Source organism: Calidris pugnax, unplaced genomic scaffold (genome assembly GCF_001431845.1).
Source record: "Calidris pugnax isolate Ruff unplaced genomic scaffold, ASM143184v1 scaffold183, whole genome shotgun sequence".
Taxonomy (NCBI): domain Eukaryota; kingdom Metazoa; phylum Chordata; class Aves; order Charadriiformes; family Scolopacidae; genus Calidris; species Calidris pugnax.
Window position 1 is genome coordinate 3053768 of NW_015090930.1, and position 20210 is coordinate 3073977.

Sequence of the window (20210 nt, forward strand, 5' to 3'; positions counted from 1 at the left end):
AAAAGGAAGTTGAGTTGATTGGAGAAAATTATTTTGACTAAGGGAAAATCTTTGCTGCTTAAGATCTTCTTAAATGTTAGACAGTTTCATTTTTTTAATGTCCAATCTTCCATTGGGAGCCAACAATAACTATTAGCATATAAGTCTTTGATTCCAACCTTAGGTGAGAAACTAAATTTTTAAGCTAAAAGGTGGAAGTCTGGCTTTGGGTGTGCGGTTAAGCACACCTTGGATCCCTATTTCTATTTAGAGGAAAGACTGCTCTATCACGTTATGAAGCAGGATTTGTCCTTCTGATCTATTTAGTTATTGGTAACCTCCTCTACAGTGATCTTCAGATTCTTATTCTTTTTAGAACAAAAAATGTTGGGTTTTAATAGCGAGGGGTTTCTTTTCCCTGTGATAAAAATGCAGCAACTCTGCCACATGGATGACAAACATTCCATCTCCATGCTTGGATAAACTCCATCAAAAGCACATTATCTCCCACTTCTGTGGCCAGCTGTCTAATTGTATTTGTTGTAGCCACTCACTGTTGGAACATGATACTAGTGAAGAGCAAGAATGATAAATTACTCACTGTAGGTGATAGCGATGATGATAATTTTTAATTTCCTTGTTCCTAAGTGAATTGGCGAGGTTGCCTTTACGAGTTCACATAGGAGTCGAGCGATCTCATTTGTTTTATCCTGTTAAAATGCTGCTTGTACAGCCAGCACAGCCAGCACAGCCAGCCATTTTCTTTAGAAAAAAAAAGCTTTATTATTCAGAAATGCATGAATTAAAATATAGACTCCTCTTCCCATTTCAGCTAAGGACTTTAAGTGAAAGAGCATAAATAATATGTACTAATATTCATCTGTTACATATATTAAGATCATAAAAAGCTTTAACGTATTTGGTATGTATTACATGAATAAATGGGGGGAGAAGGCTCAAAGTAATTAATCTAGGAGGGAAGAAAAATTTGTTGAAGACAAGTGAATCTTATCGGAAGGAATTGCTTCATTTACAGTCTTTCGTTTGTTTGCATGAACACCTTAGAAACCCTCAGTGATGGATGAAGACCTTAAGCTACTTTGCGTCTTCATCAAAACCTGGTTTTGACACAATCAGGTAGAGTTTAGTGGCTGCTATTGTGATTTTAGGAATATTTTGGTTTCAGCTGTTGAGTGAACTCTTTGACCCTTATAGGATACTGCTTTGCACTCTCAGTAGTGCACATCTATTCCTAAATATTTCCTTAATTTTTTTACTTAACCTTCTTAGTTCCCTGGGTAGATGTGGAGACTTTGTCCTAGAGTTGGACCTTTTGCCCTCATAGCTCTGCGTTCCTCCTGGCAATTTATTTGAGAACAGGAAGAATAATATTTCTGCGGTGTTTCCTAATATTTAACATCCTTTGAGGCTAGAGCATGTGTCAGGCTAGAGTTGCCGTTATTTATCACCAGTTTAGAAATCATTATTTTTGTTTTCCTCTTTCATGGTATTTGGGAGACTGGCACTTGAAAGATTCTTCCAGAGAAGGTTTAAGTTCTTGCTGATTAGTCGCTGGTGAAGTTGTAAATGAGCTGTCAAAGATGGAACAAAAAGATGAGGAGAACTGCAATGGAAGAAAAAACTGTTATCGTTATGCTTAAAAAAAATACATTTTATGGGGACATTACTTGCTTGTTCCTCTTCTTTGGTTTGTCTTCTTGTAAAGAATATGCCACCTTTAATAAAAAATCTGGTCTACTCTATGTTCCATTTTAGTGTGCTTGTGTCTGTGCTTCTAATACGCCACTTGTAAGTGGTGTTTTTCCTTATATTTTGCTCTGTGTGTTAGATTTTACAACAAGAACGGAGGACTTAATCTTCCTTCAAACTGTAAACATTGAAAATGTCTTTCTTTAGTATTGCATAGTTAATAGAAGCTTACTTCTGACCTCCTTCCCTCTCCCCCCATATCATTAATGTGATCATTTCTAGACCATTTCTAGTACTAGATGATTTCTTTAGTGGTGCAAGGCAAGGGTAGGAGGGTTGGTTTAGGTTAGGGGTTTTTAGCACTTGCATTTGTGAGTATTGAAACAGGTTTCTGTAATGCAGTCAGGTTTTAGTTTTTCATAGCTCTTTCAAGGAAGCTGTCCACTTTTTTTCTGGTATGAAGAAATGATTAAATTGGGTGTAAGAAAAAAAAAACAAAACCAAAAACACACACAAAAAACAAACAACAAACCAAGGTTTCCCTTTGACGTAGGCCCACCTGCTCTTCAGCCACTAAGGTTTCCTAATTTAACTGCTAAATTTGAGGCTTCTCTTTCTCTTGGGTTCCCTGCTTGTGTGCTTTCTACAGAAAGGTCTTAGAGCAATGCTGGGATCCTGCACGTTCTCCCTGTATTTTAGCATAGAAGCAGCCCTATTTCTTGTGATAAAGCTTTTAATAGAACAATCGCTTTCATACATAGATGTATTGGAATGGATGGTATGAATTGCTAAAGGAAATAGGGGGAAACAGTATCTGTAGCTAATTACTTACCAGTTTAAACCTTAATGTAGGCTTTGGACCATGTCAGCCTTGAAACTTGTTGTGACTGTCCTTATCGGTTGCTTTTCTTGTTCTACAGAACTGTCTGGGTTGGTTTCAGGAAGGCCGGGTGTGTGTTTTTAATGAGTCTGTAGTTATCCATGTAGCTGGCCTGAGATCCCTTAGGCCTGGGGCAGATCAAATATGACAAAACAGCTCAAAAGCAGAAAGATCTCAAAAAGGCAACAGTATATTTAAAAATGTAAGTGTAGCCTAGTGTTTGGGTGAGCATAAGGAGCAACCCTTTTTGAGAAGAGCTAGTGAATTTAATAATTCCTTTAATGTATCTGTTCAGAAATAAAACTGAATTTCTTCATTAAAATCATGTATAATTTGGTTAAATTGAATGCCTTTTAAAATTCTTTTCTGACATGGAAACATGTGGAGTCCTCCCCATGAAATAGAGAGGAGGAAAGGAAGAAGGTAATTAATCTAGGCTGGAGTTACTGGGAGGCTTCAGGATAGGCTTGACCTTAGGTTTATTACCTAGGTATATGCAAATAATTTACTTCTGTTGAATTGCAGGTTTAAACTATTGGTTTGGTTTCCTGTTTTACATGGTAAGCCACAGGCTGCGTGCATCCAAGTGGGATACATTTAATTTGTGCTTTTTTACTTTCTGTATTTCCTCAGCTGTAACTGGCTTGTAGAATAGCTGCCATAGCAAATACTAAACAAAAGTTGCAGCTGGTCAGTAACTTCTGGGTTTGGTATTAGACTTTTTGTTTTCCCAAAGATTTAAGATGTGGGGGGAGAGATTTTTATCTGGAGATAAAATGCAGTGTTGGTAAATGATTGATGGTAGATTGCCTAAAAATGTTTATTAAAAATAAATTACATTGTCTTATGGAATTGGTTACAACTGATTGTCAAGCCAGGTGTGTGTGTGGCTTTTTTTTTTAAAGGTGGCTCAGAAATGGTTTGAAAATATCTATTCATAGATGATACTTATTAGATTTCTGAATTGCAATATGTGGTCTTAAAGTTAGTTTTCAAAACATCGTTCTAACTCTCTCCTGTATGTATTTAAGCATATAATTGATATTTAGCTCTGCAGGACTGGGATCTGAACCTTGCCTGTTTACATGGCTCACCAGAGTGTGTGTTATGGTTTTGGGGTTCCCCCCATGCCCAGCTTTAACTGACTGGATGGAGAGAATACATCTGGAAAGGGATCTAGGATTTCAGTCAAGAGTTGTCAGACAAATTTGAGGAGTGTTGGGGAGCACCTGAAGACATTCACAGGAGCTTTAGTGACTCAAGGAATTTATTTGGTTAGAGTATTTTTCTATACTTTTTCTTTTGGCTCAGCAAGTATTTCAGAATCAACATTGAAGGACATATATCCAACAAAAAGAATGTAATAGATCAATATAGAGCTCTTGCTCTCTATAATCCCTTGAGCTCTGTAATCCTTGGAATTCTGAGTAAGGTGGTCTCTGTGAAGTGTAATAATTACTGTTACCACCTCTTGATTTAGATAGTCAAAGTTAATGTTTTAGGTTCTTTCAGTGAGGGAACCATTGATACTGTAAACAATAAGGTGGTCATTTATCCTAACCGTTTACGGAAGGTGTATAAGTCCTGTTTCCCTGAGCACAGGAGCCAGCGAATAGCAGGGAGCAGTTTTTTGCTTCTAATTGCAGTTCCCTCTCAGCTTGAACTTGATCTCCCCAAAATGTTAATCTGGGGACATCTTTTTTAGGATAGCATATAGGCTGTTTTTGTTACTTCTTGCTGCCAAATGTATAGATAATTGTATCCACCTTAGAAATGGTATGTCTGCTTGGAGTTTTTAGCTTTCTAGTCCTAAATGTAGCTTGATTGTCTCACTTTCTCTGGAAGACATTTTCGCCCCTCAGTTTTGAATGTATTTTTGTTGTCTCAACCTTGTTTTCCTTTCTCACATCCTAGGTCTTATTTGTAAACATATCAACAGTATTGACCTGATGATTGAAAAATATTTTGTAGGACTTAGTAGATCTCTGACTAATGTCCAGAAAAGATTGTGCATCAACAAAAGTAGTCTGATGGGTCAATAAAACTTTGCAAAACATTCTCAATCTTTACTCAGGAAGGCATATTAGAGACAAGGCTGTAATTCACTTGGGAATGAGATTCTCAGCATTGAGTGATAGGACTTTACTAAAGAGATGGAAGACTCGCTGTTTCCAACGTCTGGTGCTCGTTTGTCACAAAGGTCCCTCAGTGTCTCCTTGGTTCATTTTTTTTGAAGAATATTTGCCCACATTGGAGTTTGGAACCTGCCAGTCTTCTCTGGAGTACCCTTGCTTGAAAAGCTAACACAAGTGCTTTAACATAGGCTTACTTGCTTGTATTCTCTACCATGTTGGTGAAAGCTGTTCTGGGTTTAGACTAGAGAGGAAAAATACCAGAAAGGCTTAGCTATCATTCAGTTTACATATTTCATAATGAGAAAGCCCTATGCTCTTCAGTTTGTTACCTTAATTTTGTAGGCACGTTTGATTCTTTTTTCTTTCTTTCTTTCTTTTTTTTTTCTTTCCCTTCACAATATAACTCTGAGTCTACACAAAGGGCATGCTGCAGAACTTGTCCTTTGTAAATGTTCGGAGCAATCAGTTTCCCAGACTTCAAGTAGGAGAAAACCACTGGTGCTATGAGCAGAAGGTTAGAATCAGTTGTTTGCAGTGAGTTTTCACGCCACTGGCTTGCCATCATTGAATTTATATGTATCTTGTTGGAACATACTGTGGCCGATGTGGGGAGAATCCCTTCCCCCTGTAGTTGGGGTTCCTCAAAAGCTCTATTCCGGGTCATTTCTTCAGACTGATGTGAAATAGAAAAGCATAACTGCCTTGGGCCCACGGTCTGATTTGCTTTAGCCTTTTTGTAGGGGACAGTAGAAAGTAAATAAAGGTGAGCATGGACAGGAATTCAGAGGCGAAACTGGAGTGGATGGTCCTCTATTGGCGTCTTCCAGTTCTTTATTTGAATTCTTTGAATTTCTGGGACTCTCACAAGGCTTTTTTTCGTGAAAAATACAGGCCAGTATTAGATGACTGTATAAGTGATAATGTCAGTGTGCTGTTTTGTGTGTGGACGTTTTGTATTTCTTTTCCTCTTCGAGCTGGAAGAAAAGTGCCACTAATGAATTATGCACGGAAGGGAGAGGCTCCTTTTGAGGTTAGGAGTGGGATGGCAGGAGGGACACAAGTGGTGCTCCAAGGAATATTATGGAGAGTTACCATTAGGGGCTGGTAACCGCTGAAAAGGCCATTGTGAGGCATTTGTGAATCTTTTTCCTTATCTGTGTGTGTAGTAGAGGAAGAAAAATACTCCCTGCCAGGTTATGCTCTGCTGTTGTGGAAAATGGTGTTAAGCCACGCAAAGAGTGCACACGTCATGCAGAGTCCCTCGTACTGTGTGTCTGGCGAGAGTCAGGGGAGCTGTAGAGGACCAGGACTGAATTTTATGTTCGTGGCTTTGCCCATCTGAAAGGCTGTTTTCTCACATGTAATTTTACTTGCACTTGGGGCACGTAGGTTATTTTGGAAACTCAGACTAAAATTTGATATGTAATAAAATGCAGTTACAGTGGGCTGAATATTCTCAAGTAGAACAAAGGTGTGATGACAGCTTATTTTTTTCCTTAGGATTTCTAGCATGCTTGAAAGTGTAAATCTAAGCTTGTTCCTCTCAGTAAAGGCTTGAAAAGGAGTAGCAATCCCAATATATGTACATATTAATGACACTTTTTCTTAAGTGTCACTATAATCCTTTATTATATTGTCTTTTTTCCTCTTTTTTTATAGGCAGTTGCTGGTTATTTTGATATATTTTTTGAGAAGAACTGTCACAACAAGGTGAGTATTTGGGGTAATGCATTTTTAAAATGTTTTTGAGAGAGGAGGGTGTGTTTGTGTTGTATTCTCCCTCAAGGTGTTTGGCAGTGAGTCTGTTCTGCTGTAGCAAACACTTTATGTGCATGTGCATTTGGTAATTGATTGATGTGGTGTGATATCAAAAATGTTGTTCTTAATCAAACTCTTGAACTCTTCCATTGCAGGTCTTGTTTTCAACTGGTCCCCAGTGTACTAAAACACACTGGAAACAGACAGTTTTTCTCCTGGAGAAACCAGTTGCTGTAGAAGCAGGTATATTTAGATTCAGTTGTGGTACAACAATGATTGTGTTACACTGCCATTATCATTAAATTTAAATCTAAAATACTTTAAAAATTATGTAAGTGTAAAGAAGAGCTAGTAAATAAATCTTTCGGCTGCTGCTAAGGATTTTTTTTTTTGTCTCAGCAAAGCTCTGGGAAATATCTATCTAAACAAAATTCATGTTAAAAATACATATAAATGTCTGCATAGGTATATTGTAAGTGGGTGTTTGTCTTATACTTGCATAGTTTCATAGTGTAATTTTGATGAGAAAACTTCTATATCAAAGCGCTTTTGAGGAAGAAAAATGTAAGACCATAATGCTGCTATTAACATTCTCTTAATTTTAACCTTCAGTTAAGAGCCTTTGGTTCTTAAGTATTATATTTATCAAGTGATTGCATAGGACTTTCTGTAGTGCTCCTGAATTATGCCACATTTGTTAAATGACTCATGAGTGTATGCATGGGTGTTGTACCTGGCACTGTGGGATTACTCTGTAAATACCGTTTCAAAGAACTCGGAACCGTGAACTTAATCCATTGAAATATGGAAAAAGTTATTTTGATACACTGTACATTTTTATAAAATGGATAAGTTCCGTAGTATGTGTCACCTTGAATTTGATGCAGCTGAAAAGGCATTTGTTGTCATCAGGGATAACCCAAAATTCAGATGATGAATTATTGAAGTAAGGTTTTGAACTAAAGTGATGTCTGTTAGAGGTTTTAATTATTTCTATTTGGTAAGTCTTGAAAATACATTTCTATGCAAGTAGTCAAACATTTCTTGCTTTATAGACGCAGAAGTATGTCTGTGACCGTCACAGCATAGTCATGCAATAGAATGGACATACAGCAGGTCAAGAATTCTAAGTCTTGCCCTCTTATTCCTCTAGAACTGCACTTTCTTTCAGACTCACCTAGTCTCTTTACAATCAAAGGAAATAAAGTAGTTAATTTTTTATGCTGTTTTATTATTTTTTATTTTTTGTCCACTTAACCACTAGATATTTACTCAGTACTTTTCAGCTCATACCCAGTGGTGAATTAGTCGTCTTTGAGGGCCATTTTTCATTACAGACAAGACCGAGGGAGGAACCTCAGAATGGAGCTCGTTTCTGCTGATTGGTTGATAAATTCATAGTTATACATGGACCCAGCCTGAATAGCTTATAAACAGATCAGACAGATTGGGGAAAAGCATACCAAAACTTACGTGGATGCTGCAAAAAACCCTGAGGTCAAGAAGCTTAGAGATGTTACAGAGAAGTATTAATGTAGATGGAATATTATCTCTCTTAACAGACCTAATTATGAATGTACACTGGTGAAAGCAACTTCTGTGCTTAATTAAACTGCTTTTTACAGTTGCCTCTTCCAGCTATCAGCCATGACAACTTTTTACCAGGAGCTTCTTTCCTAAATGCACTATGGTCTATGTTATCTGACAAATCATTTCTCTTATGCTTTCACTTTATATTCTTAAGTAATTTTTATTTGCATATTCTTAGGCCCTGTCACTTCTTGGGGTGCGCGTATGCATTGGTGCATTTGTACTTGGCCTGTGCTCTGTTCGGTTGCTCTTTCTGGATGAGGCTGACTGAAGTCTCCTTGCTGCAACTCATTAAATTTCAATGTCATAGAGTGTGAAGTGAGAATTTTTTAAGTGCAATGACATTTGATAGAATATGCACATTATTTAATATTACATAGATCATTTGACATTTGGTAAATGTGTGAAATTACTGGGAGGTGTGCCTGGCTCTAGAATTCGAGTCTAGGTGCAGTGACTTTCTGAAGGCAACTGCAGAAGCAGCGTGCTTTGAAGCAGTGAACGCAACCTAGTTGACCTTCAAGATCACTTTTGCTGTAACTCTTCCCTTTCTCTTTATTAGCTCATATTTATTAAGATTATTCCCATAACAAATCTTGTTACAGCTATGTCTCTTTCTACCTGTCTCCTCCTCTTTGTAATTATTTAAGGTCCCCTTTCCCATCCTTTTATCCATTCTGTTTTTATATTTTATAGGAAACTACTACTTCAATCTAGTGTTTTCTACCTGTTTTTTGTAGTACTAGAGAAGGTTCTGAGAGAAACTCTTGATGCAATATGCTTTTTCTTTGTAATCCCAGTTTTGGTTTCTGTGGGATATTTGTTTTTTATAGATGACATAAGCCTATCAGGTGTTTCCTGATATTTACGTAGGAATGTTGCATAATTTAGCTGATCTTTTTTGAAAAAAACCCCAACATTTTCTCTGGCTTTGATCCTTCTCCTGTTCCAAAAATCTTTTTTCCCCCAAGACATATAGTAACAAGTACAGATTTACCTATCTTACATTTTTTTGTATTTTTTTTTTCTTTCTAAAAATAGCAGCTTAAATATTCATCTTGGTAATTAGTAGTTAACCATATTCTTTGATTTCTTCAGTCTTTCACTTCGTATTTTACCAGCTAAACAAACTGCTCAAACTTCTTGTGCAGTTTATGTAGGGTTGCACTTGGAGCTGTTTCTCATCTGTGACTTGTTAATGAGTTATTACTGCTTGTTACTTTTTTACCACCCGTTGTTTGTGCCTGGCATGTTGAATGAGATCCACTCCAAGCTTAGCTTTTGGGGAAACTTTTTGTCTTCAAATGGACTTTTCTAAATGCAAGTTAACTGAAGAAAAAAAGGAACTATATTAGATGAAACATATTTGCATCATTTGAAGGCTTCAGCTTTGATGTCCATCCCTGTGTTTACCAATATTCATTAATGCTCTGTATAAATCCTTAGAAAAAGAAATGTATATATTTGATACTGGGAGACAGCGAAGAAGTCCCACTTATGCCAAAAGGTATTCATAGAATCATTTAAGTTGGAAAAGACCTAAGATCATCAAATCCAACCATAAACTTATCACTGCCAAAACCACCACTAAACCATGTCCCTAAAGTGCTGCATCTATCTGTCTTTTTAAATACCTCTAGGGATGGTGCCTCAACCACTTCCCTGGGCAGCCCATTCCAATATCCAGTCTGAACTTCCCCCGGCACAACTTGAGGCCATTTCCTCTTGTCCCATCGCCTGTGACTTTGGAGAAGAGACTGATCCCCACTTCTCTACACCCTCCTTTCAGGGAGTTGTAGAGAATAAGATCTCCCCTCAGCCTCATGTTCTCCAGGCTGAACACCCCCAGTTCTCTCAGTTGCTCATAAAACTTGTTCTCTAGACCTCTCACCAGCTTTGTTGCCCTTTTCTGGACACATTCTAGTACCTCAATTGTCTTTTTTGTGGTAAGGGCCCAAAACAGGACACAGTATACAGGGTATGGCCTCACCAGTGCCAAGTACAGGGGAAGAATTGTTTCCCTAGTCCTGCTGGCCACTACTACGTTCACACGGGCCCACCTCTCAAGCCTGTCCAGATGGCATCCCTTTCCTCCAGCGTGTTGACCACTCCACACAGCTTGGTGTTGTCAGCAAACTTGCTGAGGGTGCACTCAATCCCACTGTCCGCATCCCGACAAAGATGTTGAACAGGACTTGTCCCAGTACTGACCCCTGAGGAACATCACTTGTCTCTGGTTTCCATTGGGACACCGAGTCTTGGAATTACCTGACCGGTGTACCCGTGGTGGGATTTGCTTTCAGTATTTTAATAGGTTGTGAAATACTTGAAATGCTTTCTTGTCTTGAAAGCATCTTTCAGACAGGGTGGGTTTTTTCCGCAGTAAAGAAGAGTGGTTCCCTCAGATTTCTAGTTCTGAGCACAACCTGATTTACTGAGTAAAACCTGGGTCTGACCTGAAGTCTCTCTTGGATGCTTTATAGCTTTAGGGGATATGCCTGAACTGGTGGTAAGGCATTGATTGTGCTTTGATTTGCTCTGTAAAAGAAGTTGAGCTTCACAGATATCTGAACCTGTTGGGTGTTTAACAGGAAAAGTCTCCTTTATGCCATTGCAAAATTGTTTTGTTCCGCAGTGTGAACTAGCTAATTTTCTCAGCTGTTTGATGCCAGGTTATTTGTTGTAAAAATAGATCTATTTTCTCAGCCATAAAGAAGACTGAGTGTTTTGATCTCTGTTCTAATGATAACAGAATCAAGCCATTACAAGCCAAAGGATGAAGCTTGCAACTGATCCTCCCTCCTTTGCTGCAATGCTCACAGATCCCTGGGATGAAAGGGGAGAGGTTTAATCTAGATCCAAAGGTCTGGAGAGTGAGGCAATAAAAGTTACACCTAATTAATATTTCTGATTTGCCACTGAATTACAGCTTGATATGGTAGAGAGCTTTGTATATCGTTTTAATGGATAATTTCTGTTGATTTGGTTTAGATTTGATGTGTGAGTGGGGGATAGTCTCTTATTACTCACGTATTCTGAAAAGCTAGTTTTCCTCCTCACAGACTGTGACAAGAGACTTGAAGCTGATGTACGATGAAGTAAAACAAAATAGCATGGACATGTTGGATATGCTTTAACTGCTTAGCATGCACTAAAATTAAAGAAACTGGAGAAAGAAGCCAGATGATGTTTTATTGCCAGAAAAACTGGTGTTTCTCAGACAAAAGAGTATTGTATCGTAGACTCCCTACAGAGTACAAGGCTTTGCTTAGCAGCCCTTTTAATAGCTTGAAAATGTATTTTGAAAAGTGAAATTGAGATGTCGAAGCAGTATCTTTTTCTCATTAATGGTCCAAACATGAGTCTCGTCCTTTCATTGAAATACTCCTTGTAAATTTCATAAAGAAAATATTACAGACAGACTAGCATTCTCATTTGTGTGTCAAGCACTTACTACATAAAATGCTTACAAAAATTATTTTAAAAGGTACACAGAATCTTTTCAGTAACAGTGCATTAAGTTAAAACGCGGATCCGTATGCAAGCAAATTCTATTAGCAATAAAACAGCACATTGTTGGCATTTTGTGTTCTTGATATTGCAGTGCAGTGGAAATAAAACCTTGATTTGTTTTTCTACAGTGCTAAAAGGGGCTAACACAGCAAAACTGAAGTAGAACTCACATGACTAAGCCCCTGTAAAATCCTTGATTATCTTTAACTCCCTGGTTTCCATAATTGAGTAGCTGTTTGTAACTTTGCAAACTGAAAAATGTTAATTTGCCTACCTAGACAGTTTTGTAAAGAGTAGGAAAACAACACTGGCACAATTAATCTGTCGGAATGTTTTGATCTTATACTGAAATACTTCAGCATTGTATATCCCAGTTGGATAATTTGGTTCCGAATTGAGATTTTACTGTCTGTTTTGCCTGTCTACGGCTGCAGCATAGTGTCTGTAGAATACTCTCACTTGTTTACTTACAAGTGATACCTCCAAAAATAATGCTCGCTTTTAAAACCTAGTAATTGTTAAAACTTGGATTTTGAGGTCAAACTAAATCTTGCATGTCTTATGCTCCGTCGTTCTAAATCTGCAGTTTAAAATCATCCTGCTGACTTCTCAGAAACATTTGTAAGCACCAGAAACTGCTCGTTGGGTCCCACTGGGTTGAGGATTTGGTGAGAGATGTGTCCAAAGGGGAAGGTGGCAGTATGTGTACCGCTGCAGGTACCTGCAGTTTAGGAAGATGAACAGGAAGATTAAGGATAAATGACTGAATTTAAGGGACATTCTCTTGGTCCCACCACAAATGATTTCTGTCTTTTATTGTTCTGTTTCATTTTCAGAAGATAGATGTATGTGGAAGCTACTTTCTAGCCAGCTCTTCCAGAGTAATGCTTTTGAGACTTGCTTTTTTTTCAGTTGCGTAAGACAGTGGGTCCAGTGAGTCTAAACTAGGGTGAAAAAATAGATAATGTTTAAATTGTCAGCCTCAAGCGGGGGCAACCTTATCATGAAGAGCGGTGTCAAAGCTTACTGTTGTGTAACTGCGGAGGCACGTATGACTACCTCTTAGAAGCTTGTGGTTATTGAAGTGCAGGAGATCTGTAAAAATTTTTCTCCCCAGCAGTTCAGTAGTTAAGGTGTCTGTAACCCAAACCCACCTCAGTTTTCTAGCAGCTGTCTTTGAAGTGATTGCAGTGAGATCTTTTGTAAGGCTCTTAAATTTTCGTGGCGGTCAGGATGAAGAATGCTGTGAGTACCACGTTCTTACTTGTCTCACTGTTAGCTTCATAAAGCTCTTCCACAGGAAGAGAAGAAGGAAACCTGAAGGATCGTGATTGCTGGCTATCTTCAGTAACTGTCTTAATCTTTTTCATAATTGGAGAGGGAGGGGATCCCAAGTTGTGGTGAAAGCAGGGTAGTTCTTCACATTACAAGTTCATTGACATGGATCATTTTGAGCTTTAAGCACCTGTTACAGATACACATTCAGGAGACTGCATGGAGTCTTTGGTTCGGTCAAATCTTTTCAGATCAATGAAGTTATAGACTGAAAAAAATATGGTTTGTTGGGCCTAAACGCTCTTAGTGATAGGGCATAGGGCTCTTGCACCGAGAGGTGTCTTCACTCACAGACTGCAGGCTTGTCTGATGTATGATTGTATTGCACAAACATAATTGAAAGACGATTGCTTACAGTTTCACTCATGGTAAAAGTCGGAACCAAAATAAACTATTTTGAGTGTTCAGAGCATGTGTATAGGGTATACTGTAGAGCATTTTAATCAGATGTGTGTTACGTGGCAGTGGGTCAGTGTGGACCTAGGGATGGATGTTATTCCTGTGCTAGCAAGCTTGTGCAGCTCTTCTGCTGAATTCTTTTTGCCTTTTTTTTTTCTTTTTGGGGACAAAATTCAGGGCTCCCCAAGGGATAATAAAAATGCGGGAAGGGGGTTGTAATGGATTCAGTTTTGTCCTAATCAAACTGCAATGGCACTGTGTGGTTTACTTGCATTCAGCTGAGCATGATAAGAGCAAGGTGATGCAGCTGAGTCCCAGAGACAGCTTCCTCCAGGCAGCTCGTAGGACAGCAGAATGGTGAAAAAACATCAGTCATTTTCTATCTACATGACATTGATTAATTGTTCAGAACTGCCTTTTTGTTAGTTGGTTGCACTGCTGTTGTTTGCTTCAGCCCTCAGAAAAGACTGTTTAGAAAGGCAGATTTAATGTGGTTACTGCATAAGAAATAGCTGAGAAAAATGGAGTGGGTCATTTCATTAGCTGTCTTTACAAACAGAATCTCAGGGTTCTGTTCTGTGAAGTCAGCTGTGATCTATGAAATTATATTTAGGTTTTTTGCTTCATTTATTGTATTGCTTTGTTTTATAATTTAAAAAGGTAAGATTGCCATCTGGATTGATTTAAATAGTGGGATTTTAATTCTTTTAGAGGCTTAACAATTTTTAAAACATTTAATATACAGGATGCTAAATCATTAAATCAGTAATATTAATTATTAATATAATATTAATAATATTAATTAAATAATTAACTCAGTTTTGCAGCAGTTCTGAAAATCTGTGCGTTCTAACTAGGTAAATCTTCCTAGCTGGAAATAAGCTAAAATGCCCTTTTTTCTTTACCTTGTCCTTCTACCTGACAGATCTGTCTCTGTTTAAGCAATCTGTGAAATCATTTTCACAATTCTTTGTGAATCACTTTGTATTATCTCAGTCATTCATGTCCACTGCCCAGGGAACATGGAATTTGCTTGCTTTTTGTTGGGGCATGGGAATGGGGTTGGAGGAAGTAGATGAAAGCTAATTAGAAAATGAAATTCTCTTTAGTGTCCTCCAGTCCGGCCTTCTCAGTAAATTTGTGCTTAATACTCAAAAATATGAATAATGTTGTTAATTAAAGTAGCTGCTTTAGTATCTGGAAATAAAGAATCTTGTTGAAAGCTTGGTGTTTCAAACCTGTTTTTGAAACAAAACTTTCAAATGAGCTGAGAGTAAACCCTATGACTAGCTACGGATTTCAGTTTATGTGACTTTTACATGACTGACACAAACTTTATAGTCTTGTTTTAAATTGATATAGTATGAATCAGTTCCTGGAGCTCCTCATAGCTGTAAATCTAGTTTTCTACTATCTTATTATGAGGATCCTAGGTGCGGGGGAAAGGAAAGAAGGGGGAAGAAGTTAAGAACAGCTGTGCCTATAGAGAAGTGGGTTCATTGTTCCTTCGTTTAGTCCTGTATAAAGTTTCAGAAAGTTGCATAGCTATAAAGGCTTTTCACATCTTATCCATTGAGCATGTTTGCATTAGGCAAAATGGACTGTTAGATCATGAAGTTGGACTTAAAGATCCACAAATAATCTCCTATCTTGTGTGTGAAAGGTAAAGCATATCTCCTTAGAGAGTATACCCAATTTTCCTATGTCGGCACAGCAGGTTTAATTTTTCTCCTCATTTATTTCAGAATCTGAAAGTGCTTTTAAAAGCTAGAACAGACCTTTGAATTATGTAAAGAAGAAATGTGGAAGAACTTGATGTGCCTTGGAACTGTAGCTGCTGGTTGGGGTGGCACCAGGCTTGATCGGTGCAGGCTAGGACAAAGTGTTCAACAGAAACATCAAGGCCTGAAATTTCTCTAGGACAAAAGCTTTTACATAAATTTAGTCACACCAAAAGTGAGAATTGTGCCTCTCTAGATGTCTCTCAGCTCTTTCCTTCTGCATCAAAGCTTTCTCTCTGGTTTTAGCTGAAGCACATACATGATGAGTGTTGTGGTCAACAGAGCAACAAAACTTGCTGTTAATAATGTATATACTTGAAGTGCTGTGAAGATTTCTGTGTTAATGTTTCCTCCCAGATAAAAACTTTACTGAATTAGAGCTTAAATCAAAGGTAGTGCAAATACAAACCATATGGCATATGCAGTGGGAAGTGGAATGGGTTGTTGTGGTTACTTGGTTTCACTCAAAGTTGGTAGTGGTGGTGTGTTTAAATTAGGGAGCACAGCAAAGGAATAATGCAATATTAAATCTTGTGGACTAGCAAGTTTGCTTTTTTATACTGTTTTATTACTGCTAATAATTTGCTCACTTCATAGATGGAAATCTATGTTCAGGAATTTAAAGATCTTATACATAATTTCATGAGAAACCAAGCTGATATTTGAAGCTCAGGGATGGAGGCTTTTTTCTTTATGCACGACACTTAGTACCTGTCCAGCTGAGAGTTGTGTGTCCGTGGAAATGCTGGATACTGACGTGCAGATCCAACTCAACCAGATACAAAGAGAGGTTAGTGTATCCAAGGAATACAGTGGGTTTTTCCCTAATTACAAGTAAAATAATTGGCATAGCAGCCCTTTGGGTGGGTCATCTGAGAAGTAAAGCATCAGACATAACTCAGCACCTCACCAGGTGTAACTGCAGCCAGTTTGACCTATGTTTACTATCGAGGCCATTGCATAGAGCTTTGAAAATATAAAGGAAACCTTGATAGATTTGGTTAATTCTGATTAATTTGGAATACCTTGTCATCCAACATAAGGGTATGTAATACCTCTTTGCTGCTACTGTGCATGATTCAATAATTTAAGCATAGTAATTTCCTTTTTACTTTTGCAGGAGAGGCCCTGAGAGGAAAGATAACAGTCCGCAAAAACAGAAAGGATCCACGGTCCCTCTTCATAACCCTTTCAGTGAAGGACACGCAGCAGACCTACAGCCTCCAGTGAAAACTCTGCGCGTAGAACTTTGGGAAATGTCAAATTTAAATACCAGATTTAACTGTTGATAACTGTTTCTAAATATCTGAAAAAGGTAAACTCTTGGATTTGTGTATGTATACACACACACAAGAACATGAAAAGTTTACCTAGAATTGGGAGAGTACTGTTTGGATGCTTCTGCGCTGGGATGTGGAGACTGATGACAAAATCAGATTCTGCTGTGTTTCGTGTGACGTGGGGAAGGGAAGAAAGATGGTTTGGGGTTATGTGAGACTGCTGTGTGAGAAAAATCAGATTGAAGTCTTGCTGTAAGGAATAATAAATACAATCTGTCAATACTGTTTTATTCTCCAACTGGCAAAATAGTTTTGCAACTTTTTTTTTTTTTTTTACGAAAGAAGAAGATAAATCATGTGCCAGTGCTCCTCAACAATAGCTGGAAAATCCCAGAGGAAATGAGTTTGGAATTGCAACTGCAGGATGGCAGCAACAAAGACTTTATTTTTATTACAGTTCTGTAATTAAAAAGTTGTATCACATTTCAGTTACGTTTATCTAAGTAAATGAACTGAGTATGTTATATAAGCCGGTTGCTGGTTTCCTTCTTTTCTGTGTAATTGGAAATTCTTCTATCTATCCAGTGATGGCTCATTTATTTGTGGCTACAGTTTTTTCTGGAGCATAGGTGGATGGAAGCATATATTTCAGCAACTTTAGGAAAAAATACTATGAACAAATAGGAGCAATTGCTGAAACGGTGAATTTTGTTGCTTACAGAAACAGGCTATGAACAATCCAGGATTGATGTGTGTGTCGTGATGTTTCAACACTTTAAACTGCAAGAGAGTTGGAACAGAGTGTAACGCTAAGCAGTTTGTGCTTGTATTGTACACATATATTTGTGAATGGTTTCAAAAATCGTTTCAAGATGCAAAGATAGCAATGTTTTGCCAGTGATCTCTGAGCTGCTGTTAAAATAATGTTAGGACCTTTTATAAAGGACTAAGATGAGAAGGGTATTCTTTCCCTTGGAATCTGCTCAACAAAGTTTAGGTAATTGTATATTGTTTCATGAGGTGAAATACTTAGTCTTTTGCCTGTAAGTAAAGAAGAGTGTTACCATTGGTAATGCCAATTTGGCAGAAAAGTGGAAATTTGCATTCCAAAAGCTGAAAGGGTCCTGCAAGGCAGCACTTGATTTCCTACAGTGAAGCAGGCAATGAAAAGGAGGTGACATTTGCTACAGTGCTACTATATCTTCAACTGAAAACAGACTTGCGGAGTTGTATTTCGTCTGGTATTGCTTTTATGCTCTTGTGGAAACAGGGGAGTTACTAATTTGCATCCGGATAATTTCCTTGGCTTGGGTGGGGATTCTTTCCTTCTTGAAAACTATTGAGTTATCTTTAAACTTTTAAATATCCTGATGAAACATCTAGATGTTCAAGAGCTCAGCTCACATATGTGGTGTAGTAAGAATGTTCAGGTGCTGAGCACCTAGTCTGGTTAACTCATTTTAACGGTCTAAATGCGGGCATGACCACCCATATTGACACCTTGGCTATTATCTTCACCTAGTAGTAGCTATGAATTCATTGCTTGTGGTGTTTTTTCGATGCGTTGGTTTTATGCTAAGCAGGACTGTACAGCGTTTATAAATCCTGTGTATTTTCACAATTTTGTTTTCAGGATAGACTTCGCTATAAAAACTTAGTAACAAATGAGTCAATTGCACCTGCAAAAAATCAAATACACAAGATTTATTTCACAGTACTATCTGGTAAGTATGAACCCTGTGATGTGTAAGTCTCAGTGATGTGCTGACTTCTTTTCTAGTCTGGTGACGTTATTAATTTTGAAAATACATGGATTATCTTTGGTTGTTAAAATGCTTGAGGCTGATGATCTGAAACTGAAGACTGTTCAACTCTGTAGAACAATTGACCTTCTAGATATAAAGCAAGCCGTTGGCATTGGACTGATGAATGGAGTTAGTGACAGAGTTACTGGTATTAGACAGTAAACATGCAGGCTAAAGGGTGGACCGCTAATTTTGTCTTTTGCCGAAAGGTGCTGTAGAAATGCAGGATATTGAGAGATAAAGCAAAATTCTCATTTGGTCTTTTGAGTACTGTGGCAGCCAGAAGTTGGAAGAATGTGCATCTGATTTTGATCATCTGATATGTAGTAGACAGTGGGAGCTTCACATGTTTTTGGTTTAACTAGTACTTTGAGATAATGGTGTTGGAGTAGGTGATCTTCCAACATGAATTTTTCAATAATTCTGCAGATTTTGTAGAAATGCAGATTATATGTTGGTATAAATTTTTATATAGAAGGCAAGAAAGGAATAAAAAGATTGCAATGGCCTGTATAGGTAGGCCACTCAAGAAGATTACAAAGATGTTGTAAGGCTGTGTAGGGAAAAGATTAGAAAGGCCAGCGCCCAGCTAGAACTTAACCTGGCCTTGGATGTAAAGAACAATAGAAAGAATTTCTGTAAATCTGTAACAAGAGGAGGACTTGGGAGAATCTCCATCCTGTATTGGATGTGGGAGGTGACACGGTGACAAAGGATGAGGAGAAGGTTGAGGTACTTAATGCCTTTTTTTCCTCAGTTTTTAGTAGTAGAGTAGGTTGTTCCCTGAGTACCCAGAGCCCTGGGCTGGCAGACAGGGATGGGGAGCAGAATGAAGCCCCCGAAATCTCAGGATCCACCTGAGAGTCCTGAGGGAGCTGGGGGAGGTGCTCACTGACATGAAGGACGCCCAGGCGATCAGGCCCAGCCAGCACAGGTTCACGAGGGGCAGGTCCTGCTTGACCACCCTGATCTCCTTCTGTGACAAAGTGACCTGCTTGGTGGCTGAGGGAGAGGCTGTGGATGTTGTTGGCCTGGACTTTAGCAAGGCCTGTGATACAGTGTCTCACAGTGTCCTCCTGGAGAAACTGGTTGCCCGTGGCTTGGACGGGAGGACTCTCCACTGGGTTAAAAAGTGGCCGGAGGCCGGGCCCAGAGAGTGGTGGGGAATGGAGTGAGATGCAGTTGGCGGCCGGTCCCCAGTGGTGTCCCCCAGGGCTGGGGACTGGGGCCGGTTCTCTGGAACATCTTTCTGAGTGCTCTGGAGGAGGGGATGGAGTGCACCCTCAGTCAGTTGGCAGAGGACCCCAAGTTGGGTGGGAGTGTGGCCCTGCTGGAGGGCAGGAAGGCTTTGCAGAGGGGCCTGGACAGGCTGGATGGATGGGCCCAGGCCCACGGGATGAGGTTCCACAAGGCCTAGTGCTGGGTCCTGCCCTTGGGTCCCACCAACCCCCTGCAGCGCTCCAGGCTGGGGGCAGAGTGGCTGGAGCTGCCTGGCAGAAAAGGCCCTGGGGGTGTTGGTGGCCTGTGGGCTGAACATGAGCCAGCAGTGTGCCCAGGTGGCCAAGAAGGCCACCAGCATCCTGGCCTGTGTCAGGAACAGTGTGGGGAGTAGGACTCGGGAGGTGATGGTCCCCCTCTGCTCAGGCACTGGTAAGGCCTCACCTCGAGGGCGGTGTCCAGTTTTAGGCCCCTTTTCCACAAAAGAGACAATTGAGGTGCTGGAGCGGGTCCAAGAAGGGCCAGGAAGCTGGTGAGGGGTTTGTAGAATAAGTGTTATGAGGAGAGACTGAGGGAACTGGGCATGTTTAGTTTGGAGAAGAGGAGGCTGAGGGGAGACCTTATTGCTCTCTACAACTCCCTGAAAGGAGGGTGTAGCCAGGGGGGGTCGGTCTCTTTTCCCAAGTCCCAACAGGACAAGAGGAAATGGCCTCAAGTTGTGCCAGGGGAGGTTCAGACTTAATATTAGGAAATTTTTTTACACGGAAAGGTTTATCCAGCCTTGGAATGGGCTGCCCAGGGGAGTGGTTGAGGCACCATCCCTCGAG

At 39.3% G+C, this 20210-nt stretch overlaps 1 protein-coding gene across 1 annotated transcript in view; it reads left to right on the forward strand.

The window, feature by feature from the left end:
- PRMT3 (protein arginine methyltransferase 3) overlaps window positions 1-16889 on the forward strand; it is a 61311-nt gene extending 44422 nt beyond the window's left edge. The window contains exons 14-16 of the mRNA XM_014951638.1: window positions 6364-6414; window positions 6618-6705; window positions 16201-16889. Coding sequence (XP_014807124.1) covers window positions 6364-6414; window positions 6618-6705; window positions 16201-16310 — 249 coding nt within the window. The 3' untranslated portion in view covers window positions 16311-16889. The remainder of the gene's footprint in view (window positions 1-6363; window positions 6415-6617; window positions 6706-16200) is intronic.
- Window positions 16890-20210: the final 3321 nt, after the last annotated feature.